This window comes from Aythya ferina (genome assembly GCF_964211825.1).
Source record: "Aythya ferina genome assembly, chromosome: 3".
Classification (NCBI taxonomy): domain Eukaryota; kingdom Metazoa; phylum Chordata; class Aves; order Anseriformes; family Anatidae; genus Aythya; species Aythya ferina.
The window spans coordinates 52,856,539-52,876,232 of record NC_140298.1 but is presented as its reverse complement, the minus strand read 5'-3'; the positions used below and the strand labels follow the sequence as shown (position 1 = coordinate 52,876,232).

Here is a 19,694-nt window from a genome sequence, read left to right as displayed (position 1 = left end):
CTGTCTACTAGTGTTACATTTTGGTATGTAAACAAAAGTAAATCATCTTTGGCTTTCCTGATACTCTTCTGCTGCTTTCAGAAGATACCTACTTTTTTTTTTTTTTTTTTTTAAGTCAAGCACATGTGTACATTTCCTTACTTGGTCATTGGACAAAATGCATTAAGAGGTAAAAATTTTGAGGATTTACTTTAGGTCATCTTTGTTTAGCTAGTAACCATCAAAGAAACATTCTGACAGAGAAACATTCACACCTCAGTTCAATTTTGGTTACTTTTGAGAAACATTCCTGAGAATTTTAAGAACAAATCTATGGTCAAACCAAAGGCCGGCCTAGACCAAAACACTATTTCACCTGTAAGGTAAACTGGTCCCACTTTAAGCCTATGTTAGAACACTGGTACAAAGCCATGCAGTTGTTGTATGTCTATGTAAGGGAAAGAATCTTCCAGGGTGCAAGGCATATGGCCTGGAGATAGCCACTACTTCTGATCTGATGTCTAAAAAAGACAGCACCATTACAACCTTTTGCACTTTTGAACAGCAGAACTCATTTGTGGGCTTCATATGGGACATCTCTGTGACTTTGCTTAACATTTAGAGAGACCTGTTTCTTCTAATAAAAAAGAGGTATTTCTGCCAGCACTCCAGAGCAACCTAAACCAAACTTTGTGCAGTGTAGCACTGTGTTTTGTTGCTATAATCACAGAATCACAGAATTTTCTAGGTTGGAAGAGACCTCAAGGTCATCGAGTCCAACCTCCAACCTAACGCTAACAGCCCTCCACTAAACCATATCCCTAAGCTCTATATCTAAGCGTCTTTTGAAGACTTCCAGGGATGGTGACTCCACCACTTCCCTGGGCAGCCTGTTCCAGTGCCTCACAACCCTTTCAGTGAAGAAGTTCTTCCTAACATCTAACCTAAAACTCCCCTGGCTCAACTTAAACCCATTCCCCCTCGTCCTGTCACCAGGCACGTGGGAGAACAGGCCAAACCCCACCTCGCTACAGCCTCCCTTGAGGTACCTAAAAAGAGCGATAAGGTCACCTCTGAGCCTCCTCTTCTCCAGGCTGAACAAGCCCAGCTCCCTCAGCCGCTCCTCGTAGGACTTGTTCTCCAGGCCCCTCACCAGCTTCGTCGCCCTTCTCTGCACCCGCTCAAGCACCTCGATGTCCTTCTTGTAGCGAGGGGCCCAAACCTGAACACAGTACTCGAGGTGCGGCCTCACCAGAGCTGAGTACAGGGGGACGATCACCTCCCTAGCCCTGCTGGTCACGCTGTTCCTGATACAAGCCAGGATGCCGTTGGCCTTCTTGGCCACCTGAGCACACTGCTGGCTCATATTCAGCCGACTATCCACCATCACTCCCAGGTCCTTCTCTGCCTGGCAGCTTTCCAACCATTCCTCTCCCAGCCTGTAGCTCTGCTTGGGGTTATTGCACCCCAGGTGCAGGACCCGGCACTTGGCCTTGTTAAACTTCATGCAGTTGACCTCAGCCCATCGGTGCAGCCTATCCAGATCCTCCTGCAGAGCTTTCCTACCCTCAAGCAGATCGACACACGCACCTAACTTGGTGTCATCTGCGAACTTACTGAGGGTGCACTCGATGCCCTCGTCCAGATCATCGATGAAGATATTAAAGAGGACCGGCCCCAGCACCGAGCCCTGGGGGACGCCACTAGTGACTGGCCTCCAACTGGACTTGACTCCATTCACCACGACTCTTTGGGCCCGGCTATCCAGCCAGTTTCTAACCCAACGAAGCGTGCGCCAGTCCAAGCCAAGAGCAGCCAGTTTCTTGAGGAGAATGCTGTGGGAGACGGTGTCAAAAGCCTTGCTGAAGTCAAGGTAGACCACATCCACAGCCTTTCCCTCATCCACCCAGCGCGTCACTCTGTCATAGAAGGAGATCAGGTTCGTCAGGCATGACCTGCCTTTCATAAAGCCATGCTGACTGGGCCTGATCGCCTGCTTCCCCTGCAAGTGCTGCGTGATGACTCTCAGGAGGATCTGCTCCATGAGCTTTCCTGGCACTGAGGTCAAACTGACAGGCCTGTAGTTTCCCGGGTCTGCCCTCCGGCCCTTCTTGTAGATGGGCGTCACGTTTGCTAGCCGCCAGTCGATTGGGACCTCCCCCGATAGCCAGGACTGTTGATAAATGATGGACAGTGGCTTGGCCAGCTCCTCTGCCAGTTCCCTCAGTACCCTTGGGTGGATCCCATCCGGCCCCATCGACTTGTGCACATCTGCTACAAGTGCCGTAGCAGGTCACCAACCAGTTCTTCATGGATAATGAGGGCCACATCCTGCTCCCCATCCCCTTCCACCAGCTCAGGGTACTGAGTATCCAGAGAACATCCGGTATTGCCGCTAAAGACTGAGGCAAAGAAGGTGCTATATATATATAAGCTGCTATATGTTCTGCTGCTCAGTATTCAAATGCATGCAGAGCAGTTCTTTGTAATATTACACCCATAAAGTCTGGACAGAAGCCAGGAAAGTGTTTTAGCAATTTAACAGATTTTTGTTTGTTTGTTTTGTTTAGTTTTGTTTTGTTTTTAAATCTGAAAAATAGGACAAAATGAAGAAAGTAGAAGATATTGTGAAGGATCATTTGCTATACCTTGACGCTGTGCATGAATTCACAGACTGGCTCCATTCTGCAAAGGAAGAGCTACACCGTTGGTCAGATGCAACTGGAGATACATCAACGATACAGAAAAAACTGGCCAAAATCAATGTAAGAAATATTAGCTGTCATGATTTCATCTGTGATTCAGAAGCTATGCTGCAAAATAGGCCAGAGCCAAAACCTATGGGATCTTGCTCTTTGTGTATTTAAAGTGGTGATTATATTCCAGTGAGCTGAAAGCAGCTTTTCTAAGATATGATGTGTTTTTGCCTGCCTTGCCATACTAAGTTGATGGAGTGAAAGTACAATCAGACCTGAGTTAGTCACTGCAGGCATGGAAACTATTTGCAAGAGTGGAAGCCCAGTGGCATCACAGAAAAATATGGCTTAGCTGTTTAATGAATACTGTTCTGTCCTCATCTCCAAATATGTTTTCTCCATAAACAGTGTTGTTTGAATCAGTCAGAAACAACCTTTTGTGATTTTCATGAAATGGGGATGCATAACACAGTTGAAGGATGTCCAAACACGGTAGAAATGTGTGTTGCCTCTCTATGTATACTCCCCTTGTGCTGGCATCTCTATGTGTCCATCCATTCCTAGGCATTTGAGTGTCTGAGCAAGTTACACGTTTCCGAATGCAGCATTAAAGCAGACTTCATGTTTTACTCATGCCTGATGTTTACATTCAAATAGTCATGCTAACAGCATTTTAGCCTGCTCCTAAACTTGAGGGTGGGCCTGTGAACAGAGTAGATGAGGATATAGGATAGCCAGATCAAATTATAGATGTTGTTTATTACTGTTGTTTATTACTGTTTATTATTATTTATTATTTGTTGTTTATTATAAGTTTTTAGCCTCCTTTGTGTTCAAACTCCCCATGTATAATATGAGAAAGTGAAGAGACAGTAGTTTCTAGTTCATGAGATGAAGAAAATAAATAGCATTTTTCTGGCATGCAGTGATTGGGATGATATTTATATTTTCCAGCTTCTAAAGCTGAAAACTAAACTAAACTAAAACAAACAAAAAAACAAACCAAAACAAAAAAGTCCTTGTAGCCTGTGTAAGAATGAAATAGAATGCTGTAGAAAGAATTTATTAAAAACCAAAAACAACAGCAACAAAAATCATGTGTAACCAATAATGGCACATCTCAGATCATGAGTACGCTGCAGAATGCTTTTTTTTCAGCAACACAGTAATGTTCTTAAACCTGCTACGTGCAGCTCTGTACCAGTGTTTGTTATGCAAAACATCTCAAATCAGTTCCTTTCTGCATCTTACCCTAAACATTACTTTTTAGTATCTGGAAATAAAAAAAAAAAAAAAAAAAAAAGAAGTTCGTTCTCCTCTAAACTTATGAAAGTTTTAGAGCCACTCTGTAATAACTGTAAAGCCCTCACAGTCCCTTGACTGAGTTTTATTTTCATCTTGCCTCTGGCTACGTTTTGCAGTTCTGCACGCAGCGTGGATGTCGTGAAAGTGTTGCTGCCGAAACTGCTGCTCAGCGCAGTGCTGCGCATTTCCCCTGCATGCTGCCCCCAGCTTGGGCGGCCCCCCCTTTCCAGCTGTAGCAAGTTACCATGACAATGTTGCCTTGCAGGAGCTGGTAGACTCCCGCCAGATTGGTGCAGGCCGCCTCATCCGAGTGGAGACTCTGGCTCCCGCAGCCAAGCGCAGCACAACTGCTGGCGGGTGCCATGTCCTCACTGCCGAGATGCAGGCCCTGCAGTCGGACTGGAAGCAGTGGGAAGAGAGCGCTTTCCAGAGCCAGCAAAGCCTGCAGGATGTGCTGAGCCAGATGGCCCTGTCGGAGCAGGAGTTCGCCGTGCAGGTCGCACAGCTGGAGGAGGCCGTGCAGCGGTTCAGCGGACTGCTGGCCACCTGGTCGCAAAGCCTGACCCCCCTCGATGGCCAGCACACTGACACAGAGATCGTGGAAAGCTGGAACAAGGAGAAAGTAAGGTCACCCCTCTTTTCTGAGTAGTTTTCCAGTTGTAAATGTGCAGGTACCATGGGCAGAAAACTTCTGCCAACTGGCACTATCAAGGAGTGGGAGAGGTAGGAAAAAAAAAAAAAAAAAAAAAGGTATATTTGAAAATCTCCCTCTGAAATCCCAACTTTCCAAACTTCTGTGACTGCAAGCAGAGCAAGCACTGTTTACAAAAGACGTATCTTTAGCCACTGCTGTACTAGACTTAGCAAATGCTGCCTGGATCCTACACATTAAAAACAAGGCTAGCCTTTAAGAAAATGAAGGAACTAGCAAACTGTCTCTGAATTTCTCTTTAAGTTGCTCACTGTTTAGAGCCAGGGTAGTACTTGATCAGGGAAGCATGAAGTATTTCCTAAAAGCCAAGTAGCAGCTGGAGTGATTTGTAACTCACAATTTTTCATGCATGTATTGAGTTTCTACTTTTCATTTCTTGAAATATTCCTCACATTATATATGTTAAGATCTTGTCCAGTATTTAAAGAAATTATATTTGAAACAGGTATTTTTGCTAATTGTTCTTCTTTGGAATGTAGTGGAATTCAGAGAAATAGAAAAGGAGTTCCTGGGTGTCTTCTAGCAAATATTCCATATGTATGTATGACACACACACACACACACACACACACACAAAACATATATATATATACACAACACCCAAGTTACATATCTATATGTTTGTACCTATCTCAATTTCTGTGAATCACAGAAGTAGAGGAAAGACACATTGTATCTTTTCCTTTCTTTTCAGGGTAGTGTTCAGTTTAATTAAAAGAAGAGAGGTATGTGATGCTTGCTTTCTCTCCCCTTCACCAAAGAAATATTCAAAAAACCCAAACACTTTCTCTTTAAACTGAGATTATAAATCTCCTCCACTGGCTGTGCCAAGTTATTTCTGTGGCTTCCCCTTCCACAGAATTCCCTGAAACAGACTGATGGAACCTGCCTGTTTGAGTGCCAGTACGTAACAGTAGGAGTAACAAAGCTGACACTACACTAGAGTAAATAAAAAGCACAAATATGCAAAGTCTTATATGGTTATGTTTTTAAACAGGGAAGGAAGATATGGAACTATCATCAACATGCAACAGATGTTTCTTTGATTTTTTTTAATAAAAAAAAATATTTTAAAAATGGAGAAATACTAAATTCAAAGGACATTGCTTTTATTAGTACTACGTATACCATGTATGTACTGTAGCTCTATGTGAAATGCCTTATTTAGACTATAAAGTTGTAAACTTTAGGTAAGGAGGAAAATGCAGAGGAAACATAAGACTTATTATGCACAGTCCTACTATGTAAATCTTTTTTTTTTTATATATATAGCTTGAAGAAATGCAGTCAGGACAGTAATCCTTCCATTTGGGCTCCAGGGATGGGTCCTACTGTTAATGTAAAATAGCACTGCAAGCATTCCTTTTCCATTGTCACATACCAATTCTGTTGTCACACAAGCCAAGGCCACAAATTAAAGATGCATTTCCTAATTCTCAGAATTTGCAAGCTCACTCTGTTATCCCATACCCTTTTCATATGTGCAACATAATAGCAACACATCTTACACCTGGTATTCAGCAAATTATTTTTGCAATTCTCAGATTCAAAATTAAATCTGTCACTGAAACAGTGCTATTAGTGATTCAATGTCTCTGTATGGCCATAGCTAAATGTAATCTGGTTTTCGAGTAAATGTTCCTGCTTGTTAAGAGGTTATGCCTAAGGTTGTATAACATCAAAAAAATCTTTTAATATTTATTGTGGTAAGTTATTTGAAACTCATAGATTTCATTGAAAACAGATGATTTTAACCCATGATACTCCTAGGTTCTGTTTCTTTGGAAAAGAAAGAAAAAATATACATATATATTATGTCATTATAGTGATTCCTGCCATAAGTAATCTCTGTTTTAAGTGTTAAAAAAACATCTTGTTTTAAGTAATAGCCAGTTTGCTGTCATTCCCAATGCTTCCAAAAAAAAAGTCTTGTGTGCAGTTTAATGAAGTAGACAAACAAAAAACAGCTTACTTTTTTCTTCTTCTTTTTTTTTTTTTTTTCCTAAACATTGTTGTTATTACTTCAGTACTAAATTCAAATGTTATTTTGTGTGGTTTATAAACAAATCAGCATCATGACTATTTCAAGTATCTTTTAATTATGGTTGAACAGATTTTCTGGTGTGTGAGTGATTCAAAGCAGATAATTATTTATGTCAAAATGGATTGTAGTTGTTTTTCCTGGCAGTTCAGGTACTACAAAGAACATGTATCCCTTATTCTTATTTTAGCTTTCTCAGAAACATACATTATAGATCTTTAAAAAATTTGCAACTCCAAAGATTTTTTCAATAAAAGAGATATAAAACAAGCACAAAGTTCCTCATGGGCGGCAGACACATTATCTGAATCCCAGGTTTTTGATCGTTTGCTGTTCTTACTAAGTCTGTTGTCTTGCTAGACCCTTGCTAATATTTGTTTTCAGTTTTAATTTACACAAGTGCATATCAGTTTATTGCAGTGAGATGTATTTGAAAATGTATTTGGTGAGGTTTTTTTGTTTGTTTGTTTTTTAATCTTTGAAATTGTGGTGTTTTCAAAACCTTTTCTCTATTTTCACATACATAACTTGTATATTTCCTGAACATACAATTGTGTGCTTATAGATAATCACAAACTATTTACTATGTATATTCTCAATTATCATTTTGCATATATTCAGAAACTTAATGGCCTTGTACCACTTCCCCGTCCCCTTTCTATTCTGTTGTCAATTTCATGTGATCAGTTTCTTATATTTATACATACATCTCTTCCAGATCAGGGCTTAGATGTAGCCAAACTAATCTATGCATGCCAAACCCTCTGGCATGACATCACTGTAGAACCTTTGCTGTGGTGAATGTAACAAGCTAGAAGATTGTCTTTTCTCCCTGGTAGTTTAAGAGGAATGCCAGAAGAATTTAGTTTCTAACGATGTGAGGAGCCAAGTCTACACTGCTAATCATGCTGAAGTAGTTGGCAGGGTGCTGCAGTGGAGACGCTGTGTACATCAACATGAGAACTGTTTTTGTTGGAGTAGTTATCACACCTATCCCAGTGATGTTTGCTAAGTAAACATAAATACTTTTTTCTTGACTTAGCTGTTTCCAAAAACAGTGCAGCAGTGACAGCCAGTGACCCTCAAAGGACTGTGAGCAGCTGTGCTTTTACATTAAGAAAGCCTCTGTCAAAATATCGAAGCTATTAGAAGTTTCATTTGTTTGTTTGGGGGGTTGTTTGTTTTTTGATACAGCTTGTTTTTATTGGGCATACTAAACTCAAGCCAAAAGGACAATTACAGTTGTATGCACTGGTATTGTTTGCTATTCCCTAATTGTACATAATTTCATGGGTACAGCTAGTTGATAATACTATGTGATATAATATACATATGCACCTTAATATATATATATTAAGATATGCACCTTAATATATAAATATCAAGGTGCATATCTTAAACTCTTCTACGAGAAAGTTTTGAATTAAAAAAGTTAAGGTGTCCAGAAATTTAGTCTATAGAAGCTCATAATTTCAAATAAGCCTCTGTACTTGATTGCTAGAATGCTTTCAAAAATGTATTGAAATTGAAGTTGAAATTAAATTTTATAAATTTTCATTGTATTTCTTTTTAATTATTTACTTACCAATATTGCTCATTTGTTTTGTTTTAACAGGAAATGTTGGATGCCCTGGTGAAGTCTGAACATATGATAGATGAGATCAAGACTCAGTTAAATGATCTCTGTAGATTTTCCAGAGATTTGAGTACTTATTCTTCAAAAGTCTCAGGGTTGATTAAGGAGTATAACAGGTACATATTCATCTTGTTTATAGTTAATCAATCCCATATATGTGTGCATGCAAGTGTTTTTTTTAGGGAAACGTTAATTAGAATGTTGGAATTTGAAATATATATAGACAATGATTAGAATCATTATTTTGATATCCGTGTCAATAACATTTTTAGAATTTTAACATTTTGCAAAATTTTAACAGTATTGGCTTCAATTAGCATTTCTAGAAAACAGTTGTGTTTTTTTTAAGACACAAGTTATGCCAACAAACTGAGCTTAAGCCATTGTATGTCTACACCTGGTCTATTACAGGAAGTAACCTTATAAGAAACTGTGAGGTAGAGCTATATCTCATTTACCTGAAAGAGGAGGAAGCTATAACAGCTGTCTAAATTTTTTTTTCTTAATTTTGTCCTTCATTATACCCCTGCCCTACCTGTCAGTTCATTGAAACAGGGGAGCTAATGTTTATTTGTTCTCTTACTTTCTCTGAGGTCACTGTAGATGATTGACACCTGCATTTCAGGCACAAGATTCTTTTGTCTCTTGCAGCTTTTACTTCTGTAACTGCAGAAGAAGGGTATGATGACCCAAGTTGATCCTTTCTAATGTTATGAACTTAATTAAACCGTGGAAGTTCATATTGTAATTTCTGTAGTTTCGTGTTTTGTCCCTAGAGAGAAAAAGGCTTGAAGAAACTGTTCGTTCTTAGGGGTACTGAATCATTCTGTAAAAGCTTATCTGTCATATCTGTGACAGCTATATCCCAATTTACATACTTCACTTTTAAGGCATTGAAAGCTTCTAATGGATTTCCTGGTGCTTAGTTATGTGCTTACGGTTGGTAGAAGGAATCCAGGTCTTATGCAGAGAAATAAGTAATAGCACTGCTACCTAACAGAGTCCTTCTCTTCCTTTTCTCTCTTCTGCTTCCCTGATGTGGTAAACCCAGCCTTTGCCTGCAAGCTTCAAAAGGATGTCAGAGTAAAGAGCAGATCTTGCAGCAAAGATTTCGGACAACTTTCAGGGACTTCCAGCAATGGCTGGTCAATGCAAAAATCGCCACAGCCAAATGCTTTGATGTACCTCACAATATCAGTGAAGCCTCAGAGAGTCTACAGAAAATACAGGTAACTTTAGCAATTGGACATTCAATCATTTTCCTATAAAATTCAGGTCTTTTTTTTTTTTTTTTTATGTTATTGATAACACTAAAGGTGACTAACTGTAATGAAATAAACATTTATTCTTTCTTTTTGAATCTAGATCATTTAATTTAGCTGTCATACTATAATATACACATAGTCATTGCCTCTCATAATTTTCCTTTTTTTTTTAATTTTTCTTTTATATTACAATGTGGAAAAACGTGTGTTTTGAAGGCAGGATAGCACTGTAAAATTGGCAGGGCATCAGAATTGGGACTTAAAACCTGGAATTATTTCAAAGTCATATAAAGTTTTTCACTCATTTATGAAAGTAGAGACCTTATAGTGTAAGAACAAGGTAAAAATGTATGCAGTGAAGCAGGCATTTAAAAAGCATGATTTTCATACAAAGCTAAAACAAGACACAGCAAAACTGTGGAAATAAATGCCAATTAAAAGTTTATTTTATTATACTAAAAGAAACAGGTTTTTAATAAAACATGACTACAATTTTAGAAATGAGAAGTACATAATGAGATTGTTTAACCTTCAGGTACACAGTATGACAGAAGAAATTCCTATCATTTTTTCTATCAGAAAATACCATGACCAAAATCATTTCCCCCTGTTTCTGGTAAATTCCCTTGTTTATTTAAAAGGGTAAGCACCACTTTACTAATGTGACAATTTTTTTTACTATCCCAAAATGAGAGTGTTTTAAGAGTAAATACAAGGGTTAAAAATAAAAATAAAAATAAAAATAAAAATAAAAATAAAAATAAAAATAAAAATAAAAATAAAAATAAAAATAAAAATAAAAATAAATCCAGTCATCTTGGAAATTAAATAAGAGTTTTAGCAAAAACAATTTCCAAAACAAGTAAGACATTTTTTTTTTTTTTTTAATCACTGCAGCCTATTGATATCATAAGGCCTTAGTTTGTTCTCCTTCTCCCTGAAACTTTAAATGAAATAAACTTTTTTGACATGTAGTAACTGCTTTAATACTTTGAGGCATGTCATGGGAGCCTATATAAACTTACAATTGTATTTTCTTTCTTTTAAGTTAATATTCTGTCTGTTAGCACCTTTGATATTATTAAGTCACAAGGCAATCACACATTTGATTTTAATAAAGCAAGAGCTTGGACGAAGTATTTCAGAGCTAACAGACCCTTTGCATTATCTGATAATAGCTCCAAGTGCACATTTAATCATTACCTTAGTAAATTTTTAGTCATGCCGTTTGCTTACAACATGGATGTAACCTGATTACTATGAATATTAAGCTAATTGTGTGTCATGTAAGCATAATAGTAGTTTAAAATAACTTCATTGATATTTAGAACTGCTAAATTCACTTGAGTCCTAAAGGCTCACAAAATATTTTAATAATTACAAGTTATAAGAACACTATCCCAACACATGGGAATTTAAAAATCTGGCTATTTCCTTACAGTACCTAATATTTACTCTCATATTTCTATATAGTCTTTGCATACCAACACTGTAAAAGAATACTGTGAACAAAAATACTTTGAGTCAAGAAAGATACCCTGAGAATGTGGAGGATAAATCACACAGCTCAAATGTTGCTCAGGGTCTGATTGTTAACCCCTGCCCCTACACATGCATTGGAAGTCCAGTTTAGCTGTCTCCAGTGGGCAAGGCTTCTTTCCTGTGTTCCCTCAGAGCAGGACCCTACCCCTGAATGTAGCTTCAGCTACATGTCATGCTGTGCCAGGATACTGGTTTTCTGAAATGAAAGTGTTATCATTTTCTGTACTGTGAAGATTTAAAGAAGCATAATGCCCTGTTAAATGTCTCATGAAGTGCAGAACATACAGATAAACCAAGAGGTAGTATATACATTGTTTAGACTCATGGCACTTATGGATTAAGTAGCTATTGTCTCTATAATATAAATGATTGTCCCTCATATGAATGTCCCATATAAATGTGAATAATATTAAAATGGAATATACTGAAATATGAATTGAAAAAAAATAACATGCAGAAACAATAAACTCCATTCTCTGTTAAGTTTTCTGTGACCTTGCCACTCACCTTTACTGGACCCAAAATTAACAAAAAGAGCTTTTACTGAATACAACCAATTAACTTATTTTATTATCGTTTTTAGGAATTCTTATCAGAAAGTGAGAATGGACAACATAAACTAAACCAGTTAGCATCCAAAGGAGAACTGCTGTGCTCTATTTTACCAAAGGAGAAGGGTAAAGTTATCCGGGACAAATCTGCTACTGCTAAAGAAGATTGGAAAAAATTAATCAGCACCCTCCACCAGAAGGAATCTGCACTGGAGGTACAGAGCAAGTCATAGTGGGGAAATATTTGATCTAAATTTCCTTTTTGCTTTTTGTTTCAAAACACATTCATCTTAATAGAGGTCTTCACAGTTTAGATTTCCCACTATAGCAGTAAGTGTGTATGATGAAGCAGTATGTGTTTATGATCGAAAACCCAGTAGAGAGGGTAAACTTTGTTGTTCTTACTGCAAACTGGTGAAATGTAATAATATTTTTGAATAACTTTCTAAATAAACCCTAGTGGTGTTCTCTTTTCAGAGCTCACAATTCAACCAGCACATAAGGTGAATATATTTAAAACATAATCTCTTTTAAGGTCATAGGTTTTAAGGTCAAAAGGTCTTAGCTGGAATTCCTTGCATAGTGTAGGAGAATTCAAGTTCTTATGCCTTCCTGTTTCAAACCAGTACTGTCTAGCCAGCTGTACTGGGTCTGGCTGAGATGTTAACTTTCCCTGAGAAAGTTTCCTGCTGAGAAAGAAAAAAAATGTTTAAATAGATTAAATACATCATGTAGAAAAGGTTTTTATTATTATTATTATTTATTTTATAAGAAAATTCCCAAGTAGCAAGAACTTAACTTACTTTGTATCAAGGTAGCCATGGGAAGGGAGATTTCCATAGATGTTAATCTTTTTGTGCCCAGCATTTTTCAGTCTCATAGGCCTAGTCTTTCTTTCTGATGCAGAAGTGATAAGGCTATAGCTAAAAAGAAAACAAAATCAGTTTGAAAATAAAATAGTAACTAGGGCATAGGAACTGTGCTGTTCAGATTTCTATTACATAAGAATTATTTCAGGTGCTGTTTTTTTATAATGCAGCATAAACCTTTAAGAAAATTATGCAGATTGAAGGAATGCCTACACATATCTTATACATTTTTAAAACTTTCTACTAAAAGAAAATATAATTAGAAGTGAGTATCAGGACTGGGTTGAGCTTAGTCATACAGGCTCTAGAAATAATGTCAACCCATTTAAAGGGGGAAAAACTGTTAATAACTGCAGGCAGATGCGACTGCAGGCAGATGAAAGGTAACTTAGATCCCAAAGTAACCTCGATTCAGACTCTCTCTGCTATGTGAGATACACTTATATTGAGTCAAAGCTCATATAATTTGTAAAGCTTTCAATCCAGAGAAAATTTGCTTCATTCTCTCAACTGTATAGACATACAGCATTGTTGCCTTTGTTTTGTTTTTTGAAGAAGAGCTCTCTCAGACTTTTCTTGTGGTGTCTATCTGTGGTATGGGCAGGGGCAGAGTCAGTGATACTTATTTTGAACTTCTGCGGTAGTGTTTGGCTGCAATAATATGTGTGTACTTTGTGTCTACTTAATCTGTGGGTTGTACATTACAGCTATACCCATTGCAGGGGGACTTTATAAAGTTGTATATTACATGTGTTCCCAGAACTTAAAGATCCAGATGAAGGACTTTGAAGCAACTGCTGAGCCTCTAGCAGAGTGGCTGAGCACAACTGAGAAGATGGTACAAGGAAGTAGCAGTAGGCTCCATGATCTTCCTTCCAAGAGGAGAGAACACCAAAAGTTGCAGGTGACTTCTTAAAACCTTTTGACAGAACCAGCTTTTTCACTCCCATCCTGCTGGCCTCATTGATGCTTTACAAGCTCATGATCACTCTGGCATCCTAAACACTAAATAAGAGGAGAACTAGTTTCAGGGATCGCTGTTGACGGTCCTGTTCCATCAGAGTTCACATCTCCAAATTTCTTATGACATGCTGCTTCATTGCTATAGCTGTATGGTGTGCCTTCACAGTACACGTGCCATTTGTCATTTCTATATTTCATGGTGCTTTTAAGCTGCTCTCTTCCTTGGTCTGCTTCCTTGCACCCACTTGTAATATTAACGTGCTTGTGCTTTACAGTCTGTCCTTGAGGAAATAAGATGCCATGAGCATCAGCTCAACAGGCTTAAAGAGAAAGCTCAGCAGCTGTGGGAGGAGCAAGCTGTCAGCAAAAGCTTTATGCGCAGAGTGTCTCAGTTGTCTTCTCAATACCTTACTCTAAGCAATCTGACAAAGGTAATGCACCCAGTGTATGTGCTTTTAAGCTGTTCCTTTGATGTTTGTGGAGAAAAAGAAAGATTGAAATGTGAAACACTATAGCTGTCTTGCTCATCTGCTCTGTGGTATGTCTGAGCTTGCATTAGCTTTAAAGAATGAGAAATAGGGACCTGTATAATTTTGTGGGCTGTCAACAAAATAGAATGGTGATTATTTATTTTTTTAATTTTATTTTAAAGTAATTAAAAAAAAAAAAAAAACTCCTGATTATCAACAGTTTTGTCCTGACAAGGTGCTTATATTTTTGATTTTTTTCAAATATTCAAGACATTTTAGATAAGTGGCACCTGAAAACAGACAAACAAACAAAAAACATATTTTTCAAAATCTAGGGGAGCTGGGTTTCGGTGTTTTTTTGTTTGTTTGTTTGTTTGTTTGTTTGTTTTTTTAAGAAAATGACAAGTCATTATATGGCAATATTATTATTTCATTGTATTCTATAAAGACAACTAACTATTTTCATTGTAAGTATTTTTGTCTAAAACCAATACATTGTTCTTTAACATTATTTTAAATGTGTTACCTGTGAGGCTGCTTTTGAAGGTTCAGTGAGAGACTTGGGTCAAACTCTGAAGTATCAAGCTAGGAACTGACAGTTTAACCTAACTTTATTTTGCTGAGTGGTATGTTTCACCATTTGATACTTTTACTACCTTTGTTGTTTATGCAGATTAGAAGGTCTTTGAATGAGGACTGACATTTTTCATAAAGTGCCAGTTATGATGGAGGCTTGGTATTGAATGAGGCTTGTACTTACAACAGTAATAAGAATAATTAAGGATTTTGGAAGTTTGTTACGGGTTAGCAATCCAACACATAAAGTATTTGTTAGAGTAATTTTGTTTTTATTTATCTGTTTGTTTGTTTATTTATTTTTCCTTATAACTTTCTGTGGAAGTAAAACTATAAAGAATATTTAGAGCTTTAAAAGAGAGCTTTTAGAGCTTTATTTACTGAAAATTCAAAAGGAAAAGATGCATAAGTTACTAACATTGGCTTATGTGGACAGAACTTGTAGAAGATTTCAGGATAAGAGGATGAGGTCTGAGGAAGAGGATACGTATGGTCCACTCAATGAAGGAAATCATGAAGTTCTTTGGTTTGCCATGAATGTTTGAGACAAATCACTATATCTTTCTGAGCCTGTTTCAATGGCTTGACTAATTTTCTGTTGCCATGTGAAACACACTCTGTTAAGTACTCCTGTTAATCTTGGGCCTTGTAGCACTGTAATAAGTATTTATTTTTGATATGAGTGAATGTCAGTGATTCTTCAGAAGAGTGAGTAGGAGCTGTTCTTCTGGTTCTGGGAACCAGTTGGATTTACTGAGGGGAAAAAAAAAAAGTTTTCTATTCCAATATCAATGAAATAGTGTTGCTCTGGTGGCATAACTTCATATGCTTCACTTTGTCTTGTGTATTGACAGATTTCACAAATTATCTTCAGATGAAACACTGAAATGTAATTAGTTAGATATGATGCTTAATAAAGAATGAAAAATAATGATAATAAAAAAAAAAAACTCATCTACTTTGCATAAGGGGAAACAAAGAGATAAAACTTTAGATTTAGAAAACAAAAGAGGGCATTTCTGAAATTTTGATTACTATATTATGATTGGAAAACTAGTGTGACTTTATGTGTTCCAAATTAATTCCATGTTCAACTAAGTGTACTTGTTATTATCAGTGTATGAAGAGAATTGCTGTGTACAGTTCATGAAATTTGTTCTAACATCCTTGAATACGTAGGGAAATAAACAGTCCTTTGACTAGCTACTGATACTAATTGCAGTATGAATTGCAGGAGAAGGTTTCCAGAATGGATAGGGTCGTAGCAGAGCATCAACAGTTCTCTCACAGCATCAAAGACCTCCAAGACTGGGTGGCTGATGCAGTTCACATGCTGGAGTCCTACTGTCATCCCACCGCTGACAAGAATGTTCTGGACAGCCGGATGTTAAAGCTGGAGGTATGTAAACAGACCTATAGTCTGTTAATATCACTGCCCAGAGTATATTAAAGGGCAGTGCTCAAAAAATAATACTTTGATGTCCATATTTTGGCTGCAGCTTAAAATCTGAGGCAAGCGCTCCAAATTCCAACCTGTTCCTTTGAAGCCCAGCCATGAAAACCACTGTCCCTCTTCTAACTGACTGTTTCTACAAGCTGCTAAATTTGATTAGCTAATTTTCCAGTGAATCTAGTTAGAATATTCATGCCCAAATAATGATAAAAATGGAACAATATCTTCTCACATTTTAGGGACTGCTAACAGTGAAACAAGAAAAAGAAATCCAAATGAAAATGGTTCTGACAAGAGGAGAATCTGTTCTGCAAAATACTTCCCTAGAGGGAGTACAAGTGATTGAACAGCAATTGAATACCCTGAAGGACAACTGGGCTTCTCTTCTGTCTGCTTGTATCCAGTGCAAGAGGTAAAAAGGGTGCACGATGATGCTTGATAGTCAAATTTTTGACTGTCGAATTTCTGGAAAAGTTAGTTCACGGTGTCTTATGTATTCAGGAATCAAATTTATATAAAATGACTGCATGTGCCTAACATTGCAGGTCTAGAAGCCTTAAATGGCCTATTAGTTTGAAATAGAAAAAGGGGAGGAGACAGTGAGTTACTAAACTTTATTAACACTTATTATCAGTATAATCTTAAAAATGGATTGTATGTTCATAATTGTTTTGTAACTTTTATTTTGAATTGCACTCAATTCCTTGAAATGTTCTCAGAAATGATAAGATCTTAACATGGACAGTAATGGCTGTTCTGTCAAAGTTCTGTTTGTTTTTCCAATTGTTAGCTTTTCACAGGAGGTAGCATAATTACAATATCCAATAAAGATGCTCAAAATAGTTATGTTTAAAATGATAGAATAAAGAAATTCAGGAGAAAAAAAAAATACAACCTTCTATGGTGAAGCATAAATAGTTGAATCATTTTTATTTAAATTATTCAAACAATTAAATATTAGAATGCAGCAGCAGAAAATTTCTGATTCTGGATCTTATTCTTCCTGTTCTTTTATTTACTAAAAATTGCACACATCAGCTAACTATATCATTTTAACAGACCTCTTTAAACTTCCAAGTTTAAAATCTTCATTTCTCTTTATTGGACAATCAATGCTCCTAGTTAAAACCTGTAGGGTTTTAATGGCTGTTTGTTTAGCTTGTGATACAAGTCTTACAAATATAGTCTAGAGTGATTCAAATAGCATGAGAACCAGAAACTCCAGTATCACAACAAATGTGAATTCTTAAATTGCAGTCAACTGGAAGGAGCTCTCTCCAAATGGACAAGTTATCAGGATGATGTTTGCCAGTTTACCAGCTGGATGGATAAAGTAGAAGCAAGCATGAATGCTTCTGAAAGACAATATGCTGAACTGAGGGAAAAAAATGCTGCCCTCAGCAAAGCAAAGGTGCGTTTGCTTTACAACAAACTAGCAACAAATGCTTATCACGTTACAAGCAATAAAAGTCTGAGTAACTGCAAGATTAATGTGGTTTGTTTAATGCAGATTATTCATAAATTCTCTTGCTGTTTTGCAGCTACTCAATGAAGAGGTGTTGAGTCACAGCAGCCTATTGGAGACAATTGAATTAAAAGGCAGTGGAATGGCTGAGCACTATGTCACTCAGCTTGAACTCCAGGACCTTCAGGAGCGGTACAAGTTGCTCAAAGATAGGATGAGGGTACAGTTTTACTTTATAGAATCTCATTACATTTTGTTGTCCACAAGGAAGCAGAGGAATTCTTTTTTTTTTTTTGTTTTAATTATTATTATTTTCTTATTAGAGTTAAATGAAGAGTAAAAGTCTGGGGGAAGCTGTAACTTAATGTATGTGACAGAAAGTTATCAAGGTGCTTTATCAATCTATCTTTTTGTAGCACTGAGCTCTAGATATTTTCAAAAAGGTTCTGAAGATCTGAATCTGGAAATAAAATAAAAATAAAAATAAAAAAATAATCAAGTGCATTGGTCAAGGAATTCCATGCCAAAAGTGTAACTGACTTCAGTGAAGATATGACTTTATTCATTGTGACTGAAAATTTGGAAGCACCTCTGAATATCTATGGTTTGCATAGATGTAGGTTTTGCAATAAATGTAACCATATGAGCAGGTAAATCAAAAATGGTTGACAATTATAGAATCTTGCTGCTCAACACAAACCTTATTAGCAAGTAAATTGACTCTAATGTTGAAAGACCCATCAGGACTTGGACTTGACCATCCTTGGGGCAACTTGGGATATTCTGTTCTGTTCTAGTAAGTACTATGTTTACTGGAAAGTGTTAATATGGTAGATCTTGAAAAGATTAGGGCATAAAGTATGATACAGAGGAAATAATGAAAGACTTGATAGTGCATGTAGTAAGGCCAGGTGGTTACCTCCAGTTAACCCATTTTTTTTCTGTGCTGATTAAACCATACCAAATGTATGATCAGACATATCACTTTTCTTCATGACGTGTCTCGAGGATGTCTTTTTCCTGTACGAAGGGCCAAAATTCATTTTTTCTGATGCGTAAGTGATTGCCTGTTTTGTGGTACTCCCTTCCACAACCACAAAGAATGCATTGTACTGTCTTCCCTGGACCTCCTCAGAATGAGCTCAAGCTTGCCAGAGAGATAAGTGAAGTCCCAGGAAACATCAGTGGATACCTAGTATTCCTGTTAGCATGGGGAATTCTCTAAACTTTACCTTTTCCTGCAGCTTTTGCTCTTGCAGAAAGCTTTACAGAATGCCTGTATTGACTAACTGTATGGAAAAAAGCTTGATTAACAGTATGGGAACAATGAGAAACAGTTGGTTGTTCACAGGGGCAAGAGCTCTGTATGTCTTTCCTAATACATAAGCATCTCATCTTTCTCTTTCCACCTAATACCCTGGATGACTTCTGGTCTTCCCCACTCCCAGCTGTAGTGATGATGTTAAGTGTCTAGACCACATTTAACCCTTAGGAAGTTGTTCAAAGGCACTAGGTGGAGAGTAAAAAATCGGGGGAAAACACCAGTTTGGTAACTAATGAAATGTATGCCTTGAGTTTGTCACTTGAAATCTTCTCCATTTAATAATGCTTTGGCCAGGTGAAAAACCTGGCAAATTTCTGTAAGTGTTTGTGGTCCAAACCAGAGCAGACTAAGACCTGAAATTCCCTGCAGCCACTAGTAAGAGGCAGGAGAATTAGTCAGTGTTCCCAGTATCCCACTGTTCCCTGTGAGGACAGGACATTTAAAAACGGACAGCTGTACTCTTTCTCCCATTGCCCTGAACTGTTACGAATAGATAAAGCAGACTATAGATTTACACATATTTGTGAAAATATTTTTCTTCTTGCGTAGCCTGCTGCCCTGGAACACAGCCTGTGTTACCTTCATATGAATTTTCCTCCCTGCTCCCTTCAGTTCCTCCAAGGTCTGAATTACATGTAGTACAATTTTCTTGCCAACGGAAAGATTAGTCTTGTGCTGATGCAGGATGCATTTCTTTCTGTATTCCAGATATGGTAATATTTTAGTGCTGAGTTGTGAAATTGTTTGCTCACCCACATACACGGACAAACTGCAGTTTTATTCTTAGCGTGTTCTACAGGAATTGCCCACAAAAGACTCGGATAGTCTTCAAACCTGAAGATATTAG

The 19,694-nt window shown here is 37.3% G+C and overlaps 1 protein-coding gene across 18 annotated transcripts in view; it reads left to right on the top strand.

Annotated features, from left to right (window-relative positions):
• Positions 1-19,694, top strand: part of SYNE1 (spectrin repeat containing nuclear envelope protein 1) — a 307,251-nt gene that overhangs the window by 140,727 nt on the left and 146,830 nt on the right. For 17 of the 18 annotated variants that reach the window (XM_084515529.1, XM_084515530.1, XM_084515527.1 and 14 more), the window contains 11 exons: positions 2,580-2,744; positions 4,246-4,602; positions 8,349-8,485; positions 9,421-9,598; positions 11,760-11,942; positions 13,357-13,500; positions 13,835-13,990; positions 15,840-16,004; positions 16,298-16,470; positions 17,316-17,469; positions 17,600-17,743. In XM_084515529.1, coding sequence (XP_084371655.1) covers positions 2,580-2,744; positions 4,246-4,602; positions 8,349-8,485; positions 9,421-9,598; positions 11,760-11,942; positions 13,357-13,500; positions 13,835-13,990; positions 15,840-16,004; positions 16,298-16,470; positions 17,316-17,469; positions 17,600-17,743 — 1,956 coding nt within the window. The remainder of the gene's footprint in view (positions 1-2,579; positions 2,745-4,245; positions 4,603-8,348; positions 8,486-9,420; positions 9,599-11,759; positions 11,943-13,356; positions 13,501-13,834; positions 13,991-15,839; positions 16,005-16,297; positions 16,471-17,315; positions 17,470-17,599; positions 17,744-19,694) is intronic. The other variant, XM_084515528.1, reaches the window with a different exon arrangement.